At 41.2% G+C, this 20,976-nt stretch overlaps 1 protein-coding gene across 1 annotated transcript; it reads left to right on the forward strand.

The window, feature by feature from the left end:
- Positions 1 to 2,457: 2,457 nt before the first annotated feature.
- Positions 2,458 to 20,486, forward strand: nenf (neudesin neurotrophic factor). The gene is made up of 4 exons (XM_052011858.1): positions 2,458 to 2,710; positions 9,550 to 9,610; positions 15,602 to 15,705; positions 18,432 to 20,486. Exons 1-4 carry the CDS (start codon positions 2,546 to 2,548, stop codon positions 18,606 to 18,608), a joined length of 507 nt encoding a protein of 168 aa, XP_051867818.1. The 5' UTR covers positions 2,458 to 2,545; the 3' UTR covers positions 18,609 to 20,486.
- The last annotated feature ends 490 nt before the right edge of the window (positions 20,487 to 20,976 follow it).

The raw sequence follows: 20,976 nt of genomic DNA on the forward strand, positions 1-20,976 counted from the left end.
AGGAAGCTGAGAGCTGACCTTATTAGAAGTACATAATATCGTGAGGGGAGTACATAAGGTGGATGGCCATAGTCTTTCTCCCAGGGTTGAGGAGTCTAAAACTAAGGGACATAGATTTAAGGTGAGAGGGGAAAGATTTAAAAGGGACCCAAGGGGAAACTTTCACACAGAAGATGGTTGATGTATGGAACAAGCTGCCAGAGGAAGTGGTACAGGTGGGTATCATTACAATCTCTAAAAGACATCTAGACAGGTACCTGGACAGGAAAAGTTTAGAAGGATATGGGCCAAACACAGGCAAATAGGACTTGCTTCGATAGATTACCTTGGTCGGCATGGACGACTTGGGCTGATGGGCCTGTTTCCATGCTGTATGTCTCTAGATAATTAATATATAATATCAATGGCATTAAATCTTAATGAGGTGCTTCAGTGCAAGACTGATATTTAATGCCATTACCTTTTAATTACTGCCATGATGGTACAGGAAGTGGTGATGGCTGAGAGGGTGGCAAAGGTTTGTTAATCACAGCAGATCGGCCTGAAGGAGGAGACACTAATAGAATGCGATGAATAAGGACCAGAGGAGGCAGCATTTAGATAATGCAAGAACTTCCAAAACAGAATAGAACTGATAATGCTTCAGCTCATGTGGAACCTTCACCTAAGCAGTATTATCAAGGAAAATAAAAACGTAAATGTTGGACATCTGAAACAAAAATAGAAGATGCTGAAGGAAAAAAAAAACAAATAGCAGTTTAGGCAGCATCTATGAAAAGAGAAACAGTCAATATTTCAGGCCTGTGATGAACAGTTGCAGACCCAAAACCTAAACTGTTTTTCTTTCTCCAGATGCTGCATGACCTGCTGAGTTTTTCCCCAGCATTTTCTGTTTGTGTTATCAAGGAAACATTTCTTTTGTGTGTCAAAGTTTAAACACAACTGACCAAATTAAGAGATTTTAATTTTTGATATGCTCCCAACAGGCTGAGGCTGAACACCAGTTACTTGATGACACCACTTACCTCCCATCCCAGTTATAATCTCACTTCACAATTTATCTGACCATTGCTGATCATTTCCAGAGGCTTGCTCCCATCTCACTGTCTTCAATCATATTCCCCAAATGTTTACAGTCCAATTGTTCGACCCACTCCATTTTAATCTGGCCTTTGTTCATCACAACAATTTTCAATTAAACCTATCACCACCCCTCTACTTTCCTCCTGCCCCACACGTTCTGTCCCCCTTCATTCTGGAATCATTAGGAGACACAAGAGACTGCAGATGCTGAAATCTGGAACAAATAGAAAAACAAGCTGCTCAGCAGGTCAAGCAGCATCTGCGGAGGCAAAGGGATGGTTGACATTTTGGGTTGAGACCCTGCATCAGAACTGAGAGTGCAGAGGAAAGATGGCCAGTACAAGGATGTGAGAGGGAGGGGTGTTTCTGTTTCCACCTATCAGCATCTGTCGCAAAACACCCCCTCCTCCCACCACACCTTCCATCTGCCCATCAACCCCACCTCACCTGGTTCCATCTATCACATACCAGCTTCTGTCTCACCCCTCACTTCTATATCCTGCTATCTTCCCTCTACATTCTCAGTCCTGATGCAGGGTCTTGGCCTGAAATGTCAACTATCCTTTTGCCTCCACAACAATACACAAAAAGTCCTGATGAAGGGTCTCGGCCCGAAACTTCGACTGTTTTATTTCCCTCCATGGATGCTGCCTGACCTGCTGAGTTCCTCCAGCACTTTTTGTGTATTGCTTCAGATTCCAGCATCTGCAGAATTTCTTGTGTCTCCGAGTTCCTCCAGCAGCTTGTTTTTTGCTTGAAGTCATTAGGCCCTGTTGAAACCATCTGTCGTTTTGACAATTTCAGGCTTCCCTTTGTCTTCATTGACACAAGTCACTCATCCAATATCTCCACCTTTTCCTGCACACTGATCCAAGCAGTTCGATTTAGCATTGGTACTTCACACCTGACACAACTTGGTATCATCTTCAACAACGTTCCTGTCATTCCCACTGACTTTCTGTAAAAGAAACAGTGTACTACTAAAGGCGACTATGTGATAAGATCATGATGGGTCTTCGACCTGAAGCATTAACTCTTGTTTCTATTTCCACGGATATTGTCTGACCTGCGGAATGCTTCCAACTATTTTTACGGAATTCCGAAAACTACAGTTTTTCTTTCATTCCTTTTATCATTGGTTGGCTGTAATAATAACGAGGCTGCTATTGGCTCTCTGGATCCTATAGTTGACTATCATTGGCTGGTTACGTTCTATATCATGCCAAATTTGATTGGTTGGCTCTAATAAAGGTCAGGATGCTATTGGCTGACTGTAGAATTCATGCGACGATTGTATACGTATTTGCAAAGAGAGGTTGTTCATTGGATGGTTTTCCTGGTTAGGCCGTTGATCATTGGCTGGTGTTCTTGAATGACAGCCGGTATCCTGGAGCCTGGGTTGGTGTTTTTGCATAACTATTCTTGCTCTATAAGGAGCCAGGGTTTGAGGAAGCGGGTTAAAATGTCGGTTGGTGGAGTAAGACGATGTGTCTGGGTTGTTTTCATCAGTTTGATTAATTTAAACGTGTTGCTTGCCAAGGAGGTTAAATTGAAACATTCACCTCCTCTTCAGAGTGCCGTTCGTTTGTTTACCGATGAGGATTTGGCTAAATACAACGGGGAAGAGGTGAGTGAAATGTTTCTTAAGTGTCGGTAAACTAATATCTAGCTCCGAATTGCATAATTCAGTGACCTCAATATTTTTGAGGTACATTACAAATTGTGTGTCACATTTAGTTGGAAATGTGGTTATTTTTAAATGATACCCACCCTAATATTTCCATATCAGGGTGGGTATCATTAACAGTTAATAGTAAACATAATGGGCACACAATCAACAGTGAGTTAAAGCTCACTAATCATTGTATTTATTATGCGTTGACCTAATAGCACAACTAAAACTTTGCTATGGACTTTTTAAATAAAATTGTGAAATATTTGTGTGATCTGTATTTGAGTATGTAGGCACTTAAATGGCCAAGGCACAGAAGTATATATTCCTGATACTGGCAAATGGGATTAGTGCAGATGGACAAAAAGGATGTGGTGGATGTCATAAAGTCTTAGCATAGAAACAGGCCCTTTGGCTCAATTTATCCATGCTGCCCGAGATGTCTATCTGAGCTAGTCCTATTTGCCTGTGTTTGATCTATACCCCTCTAGAGGCAGATATCCGTGTATCTGCCCAAATGCCTTTTAAGCATTATAATTGTACTTGCCTCTACAGCTTCCTCTGGCAGCTTGTTCAATATTATCTCCACCCTCTTTGTGGAAAATGTTGCCTCTTGGGTCCCTTTTTAAATCTTTCCCCTCTCACCTTAAATCTATGCCCTCTAGTTTTAGACTTCCCTGTCCTGGGAAAAAGACTATGATCATTCACATTATCTATGCCCCTCATGATTTTATAAACCTTTCCCCTCAACCTCCTATGCTCCGAGGGGAAGAAATTCTCAGTCCCTCCTTTATAACTGAAACCCTCCAGTCCTGGTAATATCCTTGTGAATCTTTTCTGTACCCTTTCTGGCTTAATGACATCCTTCCTATAGCTGGGTGATCAGAACTGCACACAGTGCTCCAAGTGTGGTCTCGCCAACAACTTGTACAATTGTGACTGGTGATGGGCCTGTTTTTGTGCTATACAACTCTGATTCTATGACACTGTGAAACTTGCAGCATAATTTTCTTTCTACAGTGGTTAATTGTTTTCCAGTTTGTTTCATAAAAACAGTAAATGCTGGAAATACTAGGCTGATGAAAGGTCGCTGAGCTAAAACATCTCTCTCCACTGGTGCTTTCTGACCTGTTTAATATTAACACTGACATAACAGGGACAGGGTTGCCCTTGTCCTCAGCTACCACCCCACGAGCCTCCGCATTCAACACATCATTCTCTGCAACTTTTGGCACCTCCAATGGGATCCTACCGCCAGACACATCTTCCCCTCACCCCCTCTCTCTGATCTCCAAAGGGACTACTCTGTTTGCGACTCCCTTGTCTACTCTTTCCACCACCCCCCCCCCCCCCCCCCAGCACTTAAGCCTGCAACAGCAACAAGTGCTACACCTGTCCTTGCAACTCCTCCTCCACCACCATTCAGGGTCCCAGACGATCCTTCCAACTGAGGCAGTGCTTCACCTGTGAGTCTGAGGGAGTCATTTATTGCATCCAATGCTCCCGGTGCGGCCTCCTGTACATCGGTGAGACCCGGCACAGATTAGGTGACTGCTTCATTGAGCACCTTCGCTCTGTCCACTGCAACAGCCAGGACCTCCTGGCAGCCACCCACTTCAATTCCACATCCCACCTCCTATGCTGACATGTCTATCCATGGCCTCCTCTACTGCCACGTTGAGGCCAGGCACAGGTTGAAGGAACAACACCTCGTATTCCGCCTTGGGAGTCTCCAACTCGATGGCCATAATATCGATTTCTCTAACTTCTGGTAACCATCCCACCTTCTTCCCTCCACCCCCCACCCCCCACCCCTCACTCCTTTGTCTTCCCTTATTCCCATGGCTCCCTTACCCTGCCTTGATGACCTGCCCATCTCCTCTCCTCCCCTCGTCCATCCTTTATTCCATGGTCCACTGCCCTCTCCTACTGGATTCCTCCTCCTCCAGCCTTCGGCCTCTTCTACCTATCATCTCTCAGCTTATTACATCTTCTCCCCCTCCCCCATCCACTTCATTCCCCCTCTTACCTGGACTCGCCTATCCCCTGCCTGCGTGTGCTCCTCCCCCTTCCGTCACCTTCTCATTCTGACTTCTGCCCTCTTTCTTTCCAGTCCAGATGAAGGGTCTCAGCCTGAAACGTCGACTGTTTATTGCCCTCCATGGATGCTGCCTGACCTGCTGAGTTCCTCCAGCACTTTTTGTGTATTGCTCCAGATTCCAGCATCTGCAGAATTTCTTGTGTCTCTGTTTAAAATTGCGTCATTTTCTGTTTTATTTCAGTCTTTAAGCACCTGCAGAATTTTGCTTTCCAAGTGACTCGTATTTGCATGAGTTTTGTTCATCAGTTATCTTTGCAGTCACTTGATATTACTTTATTTTTGGTTCACAACTGGGGCAAGCCCTTTTTCTTAAGTTGTAATAAAAACTATGATACTGTAATAAATTTACTGAGGATCTTTTGGTCATTTTATAACTGCAAGTTTAAAGTCTTTAAAGAATCGGAGAAGTTGGTTCTTCCAGGAAGAAAGCCATGTGTTAACAACAGCTTCAGTTCAAGTAATTTCTCTTGATGTAATTTGCAGGTAATTTCTTTTCAGGATTGTGAGTTCCTTCCATGAGGAGGTATTGTAAGTCCAGTCTGCTGCTGCCTTTGAGGTAGAAGAATAAAAGTTGATTTCATTGAAACATGCAAAATTCTTAAGGGGCTTGATGGGACAGATGCAGTCTTCACTGTCTAGAACAAGGGGTCAGAATTGCAAAATAAGGGGTTGGACATTCAGGATTGAAATGAAAAGGAAAGTCTTCCTGGAGAATCTTTGGAATCCTCTACTCAAAACGGATGTGGGGGCTCAGATACCTGGATCATCTGGGAAAGAAACAAATAGATTTTCTGATGTTAAGGGAATTGAGGGATGTGGGGTTAGTGCAGAAAAGTGACATTGAGATAAAAATCAGCCATGACATACTTGAAAGGCAGAGGTGCTGAATGGCCTACTGCTTTTATTTCTCATGTTCTTTTGTATTTTTTAAAACCAATGCTGGTGAGCAGGCAAAGATTACACCAAGGTGTTTTGGGTGAGCTTGGCTCTGGGCTGCTGGTTCTTAGTGAAACCTGAACACTGTAACGCTTGTCTTTCTGGGGTTCAGACAGTGTTTCCATTGCTGGAATTTGTTTGAGGGTGGCCTTGGAAAATCCAACCAATATTGTCTGGTATGCACCCTGGAGCAGAGAGGCCAAAGTCATTAATATTGATGTGGAATATCAGTGGTGTAAATGCGAGCAGTCTAGAGGGAGTCCGTTGTTTACCGTTTGCCAGAGGGTGTTTTTTTTCAGGGAAGATGATGTGAAAATATGGTTCATGTGGAGCGAGCTTCTGCATTTGATAAGGCAGGACACTAGTCCACTAGGCAAGGCCATGTCACAAGCTAATGATAGGAAGTAAAGGGGGTCTAAATGGCTTTCGGCTCATAATGAAATGTGGATTAAATTGTTACGGTGATAGCAAGGATGGTTTGTAGCTGTTTTCCTGGTCTGATGCTGCCTGTTCACTTGGAATGCCAGGTGCTGCAATGATCAACTCAAGAGGGCCAAATTGGTTAGTTTGGTCATGGATAAAAGAGACATAGGTCAGTAGTTTTCTGATCTTGAGTGAGGTGGGATGAGGAAAAACCCCATGCAGCCACTTCATAGGAACTAAGGCCAAGTTATTCAAGACTGTTGCCCTCTCACTGGTCTATCTCAGTATTGTGCCCAGAATCCACAGGTAGTGCCCACATGAAGATGGGCAACTCCTCATGCTTCACACCAATGAGAAGTTGAAGCTGGACCTCCCGATTCATAACAGCACAATCTTAGCTAATCAGACAATCCTCTGTAGACCTGATCAAATACTGTATACAACAGCAAGGAAGGAGAACTGTGAAGGAATCAGAATCAGATTTATTATCCCTGTCTTATGACGTGAAATTTGTTGTTTTGCGACAGCAGTACAGTGCAAAGACACAAAATTACTATAAATTACAAAATAAATAGTGCGAACAAAAAGGAATAATGAGGTACTGTTTATGGGTTCATGGACCATTCAGAAATCTGATGATGGAGGGGAAGAAGCTGTTTCTGAATTGTTGAGTGTGGGTATTCAGGCTCCTGTACCTCCTCTCTGATGGTAGTAACGAGAAGAGGGCATGTCTCAGATGGTGAAGGTCCTTAGTGATGGATGTCACCTTGAGGCACCGCTTATTGAACATGTCCTCGATGATGGGGAGGGTTGTGCCCGTGATGGAGCTGGCTGAGTCTACAGCCCTCTGCAGCCTCTTACAACCCTGTGCATTGGAGCCTCCATACCAGGCTGTGATGCAACCAGTCAGAATGCTCCAACAAACAGCTCATCACCAATCCTATCAAAATGCAGCCAGAATTGCTGTAGAGAAGGAGCTGATGAGCCCTGGGAGAAGTGACCACCTACTTGTCGCTGGAAAATTAAATTTGTTCCAGCATGTGTCAGCAGGCACAAAAGCCAATCAGTGGACCATATTTTAATCCACTGAGAAAACTGGAAGTTTGCTACACAATCATCAAAACTAAAAGAGATCTAGGAACTCAAAGGGCAGAAGCTGAGGAGGAAGGGCATGCCTCGGATTCATGGTGAGGTGGTGCGGATGATGAAAGGAAAAATGGTAGTGCAAAGGCAGGAGTAATATGTTTAATAAGGCACATTTAAACAACACCAGTAGATATGAGATAACCAGTACTGTTTACTTTTGTTGAAGCTCATACTCTCACTATTAAAGATCCTCTCAGAGGATTTTAGAAATAGTGCAATATAGGTTTCAATGTATCTGAGAAAAAGATGTCTGCTTTTCTGGCTAGACTACCCAAGATGGCAAATGTGCCCAATGAGCAGTAACTTGTAATTCCATGTAATACCATTGGGAAACTTTGCAGGTACAGGAAGAGGCAAATCCTTTAAGATCATGAAACAAATTATTCAGGGGAATGAAGAGCACCCAGGAGTGTTTGCTCAGAGATTATGGTTTTGTGTAACCCAAGATGGGGAGTGGGAGTTTGGCAGACGGTGGTCTCCATCAGGTGATTAGGGGTTCTATAGCTAGCGCAGAAATCATTGCAACTGATTCTGTCGAGAGACTAAGAAATGGGAGAAATCTACAGCTAAGAAAATTTTAAAATTGGATGGGGGGGTGGTTGTAAAACTTGTGTAGCTGTTAGTGTATAGGCATAGAACAAAGCAGTCAGTGCATAGGCAGAGAACAAAGCAGTTAGTGCAGGAGCATTAGGAGAAGGATGGGTTGATTCAGCATATGATAGTTGACAAGGAACTGTTGCAGGAGAGGATTGAGGAAAAACAGTTAGCTTATTACTGAAGGCTTTATAACAGGGTTTAGGGAGCAGAGCTGTATTTACAATTTGGGTTAATGGTAGTTGCCTAAAGAGCCAGGGATGACTTCAAGGATGGTGAAAAGACTAATAATGTCCAGGAAACTGTAAATGGTATAAAAGGGGTCAGTCAGCAGTTGTGTGAAAGGAATAATGGTGACTCAAAGCACAGAATAAAAGTTATTTGGTTAGAGTATTCTGGTCACCCCTCATTGTAAATTGCAAAGTTGAACTTCTTTAAGAAATGGATGAGTTTGCCCTACATATCACTTAAATATTTTGTGTGATCTAATTGATAGACAATGTTTAGAAAGTTACAATGACGCAATGGGGGAAGAAAAAGTAGATGCAAATGCAAAGCAGGATATGTTGGGTGGTGTGACAAAGGAGATGGCTCTTAAGGGTTTAAGAAGGAAATCCAAGAGTTGGGCATAAATAGCAAATGCCATACCCATTAACTGGGGTCATAAAGAAAAGGTCTAAATTAGAGAAACAGAATTTGGGGATGGATTGAGAATTTTAAATCAAGTCAAAGTAGAGTTTATTCTCGTATGCACAGATGCAATGAAAATCTTACTTGTAGCAGCATCACAGACACATAGCATCATATAAGCAGCATTCACAAGAAAAAAAACATAAATTATACACAATTTTTACAAGAAATAACACAATTGGAACAAAAAAGTCCATTTTAGTGGTCATGATGCTGTAGTGCTTGGGGTTTTGCCAGTTGGTTCAAGAACTGAATGGTTGAAGGGAAGTTAGCTGTTCTTGAACCTGATGGTATGGGACTACAGGCTTCTGTACTTCCTGTTGGACAGCATCTCTGAAAAGATGGCACAGCCCGAACGGTGGGAATCTTTGATGGATGTTGCCTTCTTGAGGCAGTGCCTCCAGTAGATACTACCAATGGTGGGGAGGGATGTGCCTGTGATGTATTGGGCAGAGTCCACTGCTCTCTGCAGCTTCATGCATTCCTGTGCATTGGAATTGCTGTACCAGATCATGATGCAACCAGTCAGGATACTTTCAACAGTACATCTGTAGAAGTTTGTTAGAATGTTTGGTGACAAACTGAACCTCATTGGGCAACTGAATGCCAATGTAGGTCAGTTGTGACAGCTGATGGAAAAGGGATCAGTAGAGCCTAGGATGAGCTGGAAAGGAGGATGGCAACTTTGCAAGTGAGCTTTAGAATTGTGAAGTTTGCACTTGGCAAAGGCAAGGGTTTCAGCAGGAGAGACTGCTGAAATGGGCACAATGCCATGCTAGGCCTTCATATTTCTCTCACTTAATTTGAGGAACCTGTGGTCTGCTGTGTTTACTTCTGCCTTTAAATTACTTTAGCTATTTGCTTGTCTTTTTAAGTGTTTCATTATTTCTTTTCCTTTTCTAAGGACAATCAACCCATCTACATGGCAATTAAGGGAGTGGTGTTTGATGTCACATTGGGAAAAGGTAAATGTATTTTTACACGTATTGAACTCCTCTTATTTTGCTGTGCATTTAACATTCAAACTTTTACAGTAAAACTGCAACAGAATCCTGAAGCAAATCCATAATGACAAATGATACTTTCAATGGTATAATTTTTTCTGTTGTCTGCAATATTATTGTGGGTTCAATAAAGAATAATGCTCATTCTAACTAAATTTTTGCAAAACGATGTCTTGTTGGCAACTCTGTACTTGGGGTAAATTTTCTTGGGTATGTGAAATTATAAATGTTTCCAATGCACCTGTCAACTTTTGCTTTACTGCCTTTAACAAGTTAACCATGAGTGGTATTCTTTCCCAGATGACAGCCTTGATAATGGCCAGAGAGGACTGTCTGTGAGGTTGCAGGTCCTCTGCAGGTGTTGGTCTGCTCAAACCCTACCTTACCTTGGCTTTTTATGCCCCTGTCATTACTGAAGTTTTTATTCTTGCCCTGACCTTCCACTGGTACAACTATCAGCTTAACTCCTTAAAGTCCATGGTTTAAACTATTTGTTCCCAGATCTGTCTGCACTGCATCAAGCAATACCAGCTCTTGCTTTTGCTCTTGTGTGTGTCAAAATTCTTGCCTATGGATTGCCAGGAAGACCCTCATCTTATTTTCTGCATAGCTGTTTCCTTAAACTCTTGTTTTCCTTCACCCCTTTCTCCAGTGTGAGGAATTATCACTAATGTTGAGAACATCCATTACATTCCTGGCCAATTTTTTTCTCTGCTATGTTCCTGCTGGCCTAGACTTGAACCTGCATCTTCAGTTTCATTCCCATCTCTGCTTGTGCTTTCTGTGATCTCATTTTGTCTGTGAGAGCCAACTCCTGCACCCTCAGTCCTTTTTCCATTTAACTCCTTGCAATCCAGCTTTCCTTGCTGGCCCTCTAGCACAATGATATTTTAGGAACAGCCCCCTCCCTTTTATTGTGTCCTGGCACTCTGCCATCCCAGTGTGTTTCTGGAGCAAAAGACAACCATCAACATCAACCACCCATTTGCCTCCACAGATGCTGCCTGACCCACCAAGTACCTTAAGCAGTTTTTTTTTGCTCCAGATTCCAGCATCTGCAGTCTCTTGTATCTCCAATGCGTTTCTGTTGTTTTACTGAATAGAGCAAACTTTATTTTCACCTTCATGTGATTGAAAATGCTTCTCTTTTTATTTTCCATGCTGACAGACTGTATGTGCAGTGTATTTCATTGTATGGTAAAATTTGGTGTACTTATGAAATCTGTACAGATTTGAAAATTTGGACAAGATGGCAGTGAATCTGAATTATGTTTCTGTTGTCTCAACGTGCTACTTGCAACAGGATGTTACAAGTTGCACGTTGTATTCCAACACTACTTGTGATAACTTCTTAACAAAAAAATTAAGTTCACTATTTGCAAATCAACATTCATATTGTGTACTACTTACCACAAGGTTGAGTATTCAATTTTTGTGGCCTTAGCCACCTGAAAATTGCTTTTGCATTTTGAGCCCAAATTTAATCTCTGCACTTCCACTTCACCTAACATTCCTTCATGTAAAACAACACACTGTTTTACCAAAAAGTATCACCTTGTATTTCTGGATTTTGTTGACTGTTTTTCCATCCCCTTGCAGTTTTCAATGGTCTGTTGAAACGTGCACATTGCTCCTAGCCCTGTGTCCAAATGATTGGTGTAAGCAACAGGGTGAGAAGAGACTTCTGGGCCTACGTTTACCACCACCACTGCTTTCTGCTTCCTCTTCTGAATGTCTTTTAAAATTTAGTTTTCCACCCACCATTTCCAACCCTGTCCCCCCCCATGCCTTTTAACTTCTATGCTATTAAATTAGTGGCATTTAGTCACTCTTTCAAGGGCTTGTATTACCCCTCTGCATTTCATTTAACTTTTTTCTGCATGTTATACACTTTCCAGTGAACTTGGTGAATTTCAAGGGAGTGAGAAGTTAAGCCCCAGTGAGTTTAAAGGAAGCATGAGGAATGGAGCTTGGTGAATATCAGCTTTTCAAAAAAGCTGAAACTTGGAAGCTCTTCTGACTGCAGCCTTTGCTCAGGAGCCCGGTTCCAGCTGCTACTTGGTCCCCCTGCTCTGAACCCCAGCTTTGGCCACAAACTTATCCCTTCCTGTTCCTTGCTGCCTGAAAAGGTGATGGGAGGCAGAAACCATTACTCCATTTTCAAACAAAATATCTGGACAATCACTCGGAATGAATTGTAAACCATCTATGTATGAGAGGCATCAATAGGGTTGACAGTCAAAATCTTGGTAGGGGAATCAAAAACAAAAGGGCATAGGTTTAAGGTGAGAGTTAGGGGATCTGAGGGGTAAGTTTTTGTTTACACAGAGGGTGGTTGTTATCTGGAACAAGCTGCTGGCAGAGGTGGTGCAATCAGATACAATCTCTATGTTTAAGGGGCATTTAGACAATCACTTAAATAGGCAAGGCATAGAAGGATATGGTCCTAATGCAGGCAAATGGGAAGTGTCGACTATATTACCTGTCACAGGAGTTCACTTCAGCTCTCCTGATGGCAGTCTGCATCCCACCCCAGACGGACATAAAGCCTGCACTCAATGAACTATACTCTGTGGTCAACAACCTTGAGACAGGATACCCTGAGGCCCTCTTCATTATTGCAGGTGACTTCAACCAGTCTTACCAAAGCACGTCTCCTGTCCCACCAGGGTCCCTAACACCCTTGACCATCGCTATACAACCGTCAAAGGTGCCTTCTGAGCCATCCCTCACCCTCACTTTGGCAAGTCAGACCATCAGGCTATGCTCCTCCTCCCTGCGTACAAACTGAAACAGGAGGATCCAGTACAGAGAGTCATGCAGTGCTGGTCTGAGGAAATAGATGAGCTTTTACGTGATTGCTTTGAGTCAGTGGACTGGTCCATGTTCAAAGACTCAGCTGCCAGCCTTGATGAGTATGTCACCATCACCAACTTTATCAGCAAATGTGTTGAGGGCTGTGTACCAAAGAGGACAATACGGGTGTTCTCAAACCAGAAACCATGGATGAACGGGGAGATCCACTCCCTACTGGTCGAGGACTGCTGCATTCCAATCAGGTGACCCTGACCTCTACAAGAAATCGAGATACAACCTCTGAAAAGCTATCAGGAATGCCAAGAGACCATACCGGTTCAAAACGGAGTCCCAGACCAGCCATCAGTTATGGCAGGGCTTGCGTGCTATAACGGGCTACATAATGAAGTCGGGCAGCATCGTCAGCAACAGTGCATCCCTTTCTGATGAGCTTTTGATGCCTCCTGTGTTCATTTTGAACAGAAGGGGAGCAGATTGTCACCACCCACCCTGATGGCCTCCATTTCAACTGAACCTATGGTCACCGTCGAGGACGTAAGATCAGTCTTCCGGAGAGTGAACCCGTTGAAAGCATCTGGCCCGGATAGTATCCCTGGCCATGTCCTCAGATTTTGTGCTGATCAGCTGGTGGGGGTATTTGCAGACATATTTAACCTCTCCCTGCTTCAATCTGAGGTTCCCACCTGTTTTAAGAAGACCATTATCATCCTGGTACCAAATAAAAGCAAGGTAACATGCCTCAATGACTACGGACCGATGGCTCTTACATCCACCATCATGAAGTGCTTCGAGAGGCTAGTCATGGGACGCATCAACTCCAGTCTCCCAGACAACCTCTATCCACTGCAGTTTGCCCACCACCTAAACAGGTCTGCAGTGAATGCCATCTCCCTGGCCCTACAATCCTCTCTGGAATATCTGGACAGTAAAGACACCTATGTTAGACTATTGTTTATTGACTACAGCTCTGCCTTCAACACTATAATTCCAAGCAAACTCATCACCAAGCTCTGAGACCTGGGACTCAACACCTCCCTCTGTAACTGGATCCTTGACTTTCTGACCAACAGACTGCAATCAGTGAGGATAGGCAGCAACATCTCCAGCACGATTATTCTCAACACTGGTGCCCCATAAGGTTGCGTCCTCGGCCCTCTACTCCCTATATACTCATAACTGTGTGGCCAGATTCTGCTCTAACTCCATCTACAAGTTTGCAAGTGATACACTGTAGTAGGCTGTATCTCAAATAACGATGAGTCGGAGTACAGGAAGGAGATAGAAAGCTTAGTGACATGGTGTCATGACAACAACCTTTCCCTCAATGTCAGCAAAACAAAAGAGCTGGTCATTGACTTCAGGAAAGGGGGCGGTGTACATGCACCTGTCTACATCAATGGTGCTGAGGTCGAGAGGGTTGAGAGCTTTAAGTTCCTTGGAGTGAATATCACTAATAGCTTGTCCTGGTCCAACCACGTAGATGCCATGGCCAAGAAAGCTCACCAGTGCCTCTACTTCCACAGGAGACTAAAGAAATTTGGCACTCACCAACTTTTATCAATGCACCATAGAAAGCATCCTATCTGGATGCATCACTGCTTGGTATGGCAACTGCTCTGCCCGGGACTGCAAGAAACTGCAGAGTCAGCCCAGCATGTCATGGAAACCAGTCTCCCCTCCTTGGACTCTTTTACCTCTCGCTGTTTTGGTGAAGCAGCCAACATAATCAAAGACCCCACCCACCCGGGTCATTCATGTGATGGGCTGAAGGGCTTATTTCTGTACTAGTAAGCCAAAAGTCATTTCTGATTCCTCCTTAGTATGTGCAGTAATGTGTAACACAAAATGGCTTCAGCTCAGAATGTGGGAACATTTTGAGAGCTGACGGGAGTACTGCTGCACATCCTTGAGATTAGATACCGATGAAGAATGTTTTCTTCTTTACAGACCTGTTGTCTCTGTTTCGTTTAGGTGTTTAGGCTGAAGGTCGCAAGTGATAAGAAGGTACATGCTGGTACCACTAAGCATGGAAAAGTACTGGGGTAAAAGCTATTAAGTTTTTGAGGGGTATAAGAAGGGGGTACCTTCTTTGTGCAAATCAGGACCTTCCCTTAGGCTGGGTCGCAACCGGTGCTAAGACACAGAGAAGGCTGCATGAAAGACTGTTGGACACCTGATGTTCCCTCTGGCATTATATAGATCAGTTCATTGATTGGTTGAGAAGTATTATTCTGACAATAATAAACCAATACCAATATTTTGCTTCCTTCTGTATTTTAAATATTCTTCTTCCTTTCTGTATTTTATTCTTTATATAACTCTAATAATGTAGTTTCTATAACCTTTAACACGTGTATAGTGCCTCCTTTACAAATACTTTGCTGCTGAATCAGGAAAGAACAAGGAATGAATTTTAAAGTATTTCTCTTACAGTACTGTGCAGCTGACTCCATAAAACCTGACATTCGGCTCACCCTCCCAATAAACATGAATGAACTCTCAGTTCATGGATGATAAGGATTTGGAGTACTAATGAATGAGCCAAATGCCAGACCATCTGGATTTAAGAACAATTGGATACCGATGACTAGAGTTTTACTGTTGGCCATTTTTGAATGATGCAGATTTAATGGGCCTGATGGGGCACCCTTTAGTATAAATCCATGATTTTGTTTTAAGAGAGCCTAAAAGATTGCAGGTGTTGAATCTGTTTTTCAAATATACCTAAACAATCATTAAACTAAACTGCTGTTTTTTTTATTGCTTTTTTTTGTACTATTTGTCCCTTTTTAATTTGTGATGCCCTTATCCTTGTGTGGATTAAGCCTAACTTCAAGATACTAAAGTGATCAGTTCTCAATAAAAAATTTTTAACCTTGTTTTTGGAATAACTATTATGGAGTGTGTTTTGTTTACACAGCAAAACCTTTTTTTAATATATAATTTCAAGACTGACCCATTCCCTGTTCTCCACCCCTTCCCCCCCCCCCCCCCCCCCCCCCAACCAAAGATTCCTGTGGGAAAGTTACCTAGGAAAGGTAGAGCTTTGTATTTGCAAGTTTTGTGTCCAATTGTCTGCACAGTTGGTGAAGAGCATGGAATGTTGTTGTTTTAAAACCTCTGCTTTTCTCTTAGAATTTTATGGCAAAGGTGCCCCATACAATGCACTGGTGGGCAGGGACTCAACAAGAGCTGTAGCAAAGATGTCTTTGGAATCTAAAGACCTCACGCATGATACTGTAAGATTTCCTCTTTAAATTTACCATAATCCAGGCTTTTATCCTCTTTGATCATTGGATTTAATAAACTAAGTCCTGTTGGTATGAGTGACAAGGATGTGGGATCACTCTTGATTAAATTGTGATATGGCACTTTAATTAGCTGTGTTGTGACTTTATTACTGCATTTTCTAATTGGTAAAATTATTCTTATTAAAGGTACTGATTTGCTTTCTCAGATGAAATGTTATTTTGTCCACTAGTCATTCAGTGGCTTGAATTTCGTATTGGGTTATATTAATTTATGGAGGGCAATATTTATTCACTTTTTGAGGTTATTTTAATTATTCAATAAAGTTTTTAAAAATAGCATGTTGTAATCTGTGCAGATTTTTACTTATTATAACATAGAAGGAAGGCAATCAGCCCATCATGTCCATGTCACTCCCAATGGGGCAATGCATCCACTTTATGATCTTGCAACTTTGTTCTCTCTCACTTGCTTACTGTAAGGCATATATGGTCAGGTAACAAAAGGACATCTTTGGAAGGTGGAGGGAAATCAAGTTGCCCAGCAGAAGCCCAATCAGTAGGCAGCAAGATCAGGATGGACCTGGGTCCCTGGATATGTGAGGCAGCAGCACCAATTGCTGAACCACCATGTTCCTCTGTTTCAAAAAAAAGTAAAGGCTCAATAAGAGTTTGAATATTTGAGATAATGTTCAATTAAACCTCATTGTAGAAGAGTTGATTAACAGCTTTTCACCTTCTGAAGCTTTGAATTATTTTGGATGTTTTAGGAAAAGAGTTTTCCTCTTTCTTTTTTCTTAAGTATAAAATCTCTTTTCCTATAACAATTTAACTGAAATCTCTCTTTCTTCCATTCTTCCTCTAAAAGAGGCCCTTGATTTTAAAAACTCTCTGTAACAAAACAAGGGGAAATGAAATTTTCTGAGAATATAATCTTAAAATTTTGTTGGCACTTTTCAGTTTGTCAAAGTGCCAGAGTTTAATCTTTTTAGTTACCAGGCAGTGTGTAATCACCTACTGGATCCTATGAAATGTTGGCACTGTCCCCAGCTTTGAACTGTCAAAGGTTGTTGGAGTTGTCTTGTAGGATGCTGGCCTCCTCACTGCACCTCCCAGGCCCATGTTACTGCTGAGATCATGCTGCTCCATTTCAGGGATCTGGATAGTGCTAGGCAGGATGACAGGGCAAGCAAGGTCTGGCCCAAAATTTCAAAATGGGTGACACCCCGTGTTAAGGCTGGGGTGTTCTTAGAAAATGGTCTTCAATGTGATTTTTTTTTTCCCTCTCTATCATCAAAGCCACATCATCCGTGCACCTGTCAAGAAACACAAGTTGAAAACAAAAATGACTTATTTACTTTTTCCACACACATTCTGTGAGATTTTGTTCTAAAACTTTGGGGTAGTGATACATGAATTTCTGTAACCCAAGCAGTTGTAACACAAGAGATGCCAGTACCTACAGGCGGCATTCAAATGAGTTGAACGTTGTTAAACCCTGATCTTTGGCTACTTGGTGTCATGCCACTAGATGGTGCTGCACGATCTGTTGCTCAAAAAATCTAATTCCAGATTGGCTAGAAACAACTTTCAGAAATCACTTGCCATATGTTGCTGTTCTGCATCTGATCATTTTTGGCCCATATTTTGTCTGTCCAAAAAACAAATAATGGATTTAATTGCTTGATTCAAGCTTTTATCAGAATGTAAATTGTAGTCTGCATATTCGTATTTGAACTCTTTAGATTCATCATCACAACAGTTGCAGATCAGATTTGTATTGCCTACATCTAATCAATACATCTTAATGCACTAAAATGAATACTGCTATTCTTATTTCTCCATAATGTAGAACAGTAACTCTTGACCAATTTTTGTTTTACTTGCTCTAGATATCGCTTGGTAACCTCTCTTAACTGGTTACAACAAGCACAACTCAAAAGAATGCTATTTTCTCACTAACTATAAATAAGGGCATATGAGATTTGCTTGTAATAACGTTTACAGTTTAAGAAATTCACCATCCAGTTCAGGTCCTCATCCTTTTGAGGTGTATTATTTCTCCATCACATTTTTAATACCCACATTGAATAATGTATCCTCCAATTCCACAATTCTCTCAATTGTGAATATGCATAGAGTCCTTGCTTTTGGTGGAAATGAGACTGTTAATAATGATTGCAGGTGATTCTTTATAGTCCTGAGATATTAAATGCTTTGTTTTGGCAGTACTGCCCACCATGTAAGCCTGAATAATGTGCTTAAATCTAGTGTGGAAGGGGGAGAAAAATTGTGCAAAACAACCTAATTCTACAGAATTTCTTCAATTTCAATGCCGCATTGATTTTTTTATGAAAAGCCTCAACAACCATTTCATTCTATGTAGGAAGTTGGCTGTGAATGGCATTTCCTTTGGTGATATCTTGCTCCAGTTATTTGGTATATAAGGTATACAAATAAAAAGTTGCCATCTTTAATTTATGCTGGAGCATACTTCAAAATTTGACTTGGTACCAACTCAACTCAGCTCCATTGCAACCAGAGTTGAATCTCTTCCATCCTATTTCCAAGTACGCATTCCCTTTAGTCAATGGTGTCACCTTGACCACATTACTGGAGTCTTGCCACAATTGTGTACAGTATATACTGGTTTGCATTTTGCATCCCTATAAGCATATAGTCCATTTAATACCTATGGCATCTTTTTCCATTTTCAGACCGGACTCACTGAAGATGAGATGAAGTCTCTAGATAATGTTTTCAACAGTTTATACAAAACCAAGTATCCTATTGTTGGCTACACTGCACGTCGAATTCTTAATGAAGATGGCAGCCCCAACAAAGATTTTAAACCTGAAGATCAGCCCCACTTTAACATTAAAGATGAGTTTTAACCTCTCTGTATTAAAGTATATTCCAAGTTTTTGTATTTAAAGTCTAGTAGCAACAGTTTATACACCATCCAATACATTTTACTGTACATCTTAAAAAAAACATTGTTTTCATTGTGTTATTGAAAGCAAATGCCTTTTAAAAAGATAAATTTAATGACTTTTGAACTTTGGAAATTAATCACACTGAATGTGCAAGTAAATATTGAATATTTCTTGCAAAGAAGAAACTTATCAAATATGCCCACTATATTTGAGATATTATATCTTTCTCTTGGTACCTTTTTTAATGTGTTTGCTTTGCTATTTGGCTTTGAAATTACCTTTGTAGCAACAATCATTGTCTAAAAAGGTAATTATTGTTAGAACTCAGTAAACATACACCCATAGTCATTTTATCCCCCTTACCTTTCCATCAGTGTTCCCCACCCACAACCAAGGAATTAAAGATGATAGGGTTTTGTTTGGTGTACTTTATATTCCATATCACTGTTGCTGAGATATAGGAATGTTTTGTGTGTGAATTTAGGTGGGGAGGATTGACAAATTTTGTTTTGTTCTTGGGTTTGCCACGACAGCATTTACATCCAAGTGTACTTCATGTATGTTGCTATATTTTAAAAATCTTGTTTACTTTTATTTGGATGCTCTTGTTTAATTTTCAGTTGTGAGTTCTTTATTGTTAGATTTCTAGCTACTTTCCTCCTATTGTATCTATGTTCATTTTTTGATTCTGATTTTTTTTCAATGTAACTTCTTTGTAGTAAACTGGTATTGTATGTAATTAAGAGTGTATGGTTTGCCAGGTATTCTCCCCACTTTGAAGGGGATCCAAGAGGAATATCTTTAGTCCTCTAATGCCAAAAAAAAAGTTTCTCGGTGTAAAGTACACTGTTTTCCTTGTGTGTGATCTCCTATTCATAAAGCTTAAGAGGTTTAATTTCTGCAACAAGTTAGTCAGTCAGTTCCATGTGCCATCCTCTTGCTGGAGTATTGTGTGAACTGATAGTGATTTTGTAGGCTGATTGATAGCTCATGATGTGAGCTGTCCTTCCCTGTCTGCAACTGACATTATACTGGTTTAATCCCAGAACCTGGAATAAGATGGTCACCCATAATCATCAGTATGCAGGTCAGCATAGAATTCCAAGATGAAGCCTCAAATCCAGTGCCTTCTGAGTCGGTCAGTATGTGTATTCTTTCATGTGTGTGTACATCTATAAATACACAAGACCTTTGCAGGAATAATTTAGATTTATTGCACAAATTTGGCCACATATGATAAATTTAGTTATCAAATTACTAAACTGACCCTGTCAATGGAACATGGAGGCTGAAAATGAATGTTATACTGGCTGAATACTAAATTTGTACATTCAAAATACGAATGCAGTTTTGTTGGTCTTTATGCATATCTGAGTTACTTCAAGATGGCATGAGACTTCTTGTGTCATCTCCATAGGCCTCAATTTTAATGGCTCATCTCTTTAAAAAAAACCACACACACAAGCTATTGGCTGCAATATTGCAGCACACAATACCACAATAGAATGGAAAGTTTTAATCTTGTACCAATACTGCTTGAACTATTTTATTACATATGGAAAATAAATTGTCAGAATGGCATTAATATTAGTAAGCATTGCAACTTTATTTATTCAGTCGCCAAATGACTGCCTGTTTAATTTATTATCTCCTAAATATTTCAAATGGAGTAATTTTCATGTGTAATTTCCAAATGAAATGAGTTCTCAACATTTGCTCATTCAGGCTTTAAATGTGTAGCTACCAAGCTGATAGAAGGTTCTACGGGTGTTTGTTTAATAAATACTTGGGATTAAATCTCACACGTTGTTTAATGAGTGGGGTTAGGCAGAAGACTTCTCATCCAATTCAAAGGCAGAACTGGGCCATGGAAATTTGCTATGTAAAAAGACTTTACTGAATTTTTGCAATAATTGTCATTGTTTTGCTGCAAAAACCAGGATGGCATGAAAAGAGGCTTGTATCAGTTTGACAAATTATTAAACCCTAAGGGGCAGATTTAATGGACTGACACTCTCAGCACATTGCACTAGAATGGAATATTTGGGCATTTAGGGTAGAAGGCTGGGTGCAATATAGTTTTCTATATATCAAAATGAGTAGACGGTATTGGATAGATGCAGCTTGTATATTCAAAATGTGGGACTAGATGAAGGACCACAAAAAGTTGCCAAGTTGAGTGTGGCCACCCCCTTGCACCTTTTTAGCTAACACTATAGAGTGTGTATTAACAGCATATTGTCTTGCGCTTAATGCACAGCAAGTTCACAGTTATTCAGTTACCTTCTAAGCATGCAAGAATATCCAAATGTTTGTAGGGGGCATT

The sequence above is a fragment of the Pristis pectinata genome, chromosome 3 (assembly GCF_009764475.1).
Source record: "Pristis pectinata isolate sPriPec2 chromosome 3, sPriPec2.1.pri, whole genome shotgun sequence".
Taxonomy (NCBI): domain Eukaryota; kingdom Metazoa; phylum Chordata; class Chondrichthyes; order Rhinopristiformes; family Pristidae; genus Pristis; species Pristis pectinata.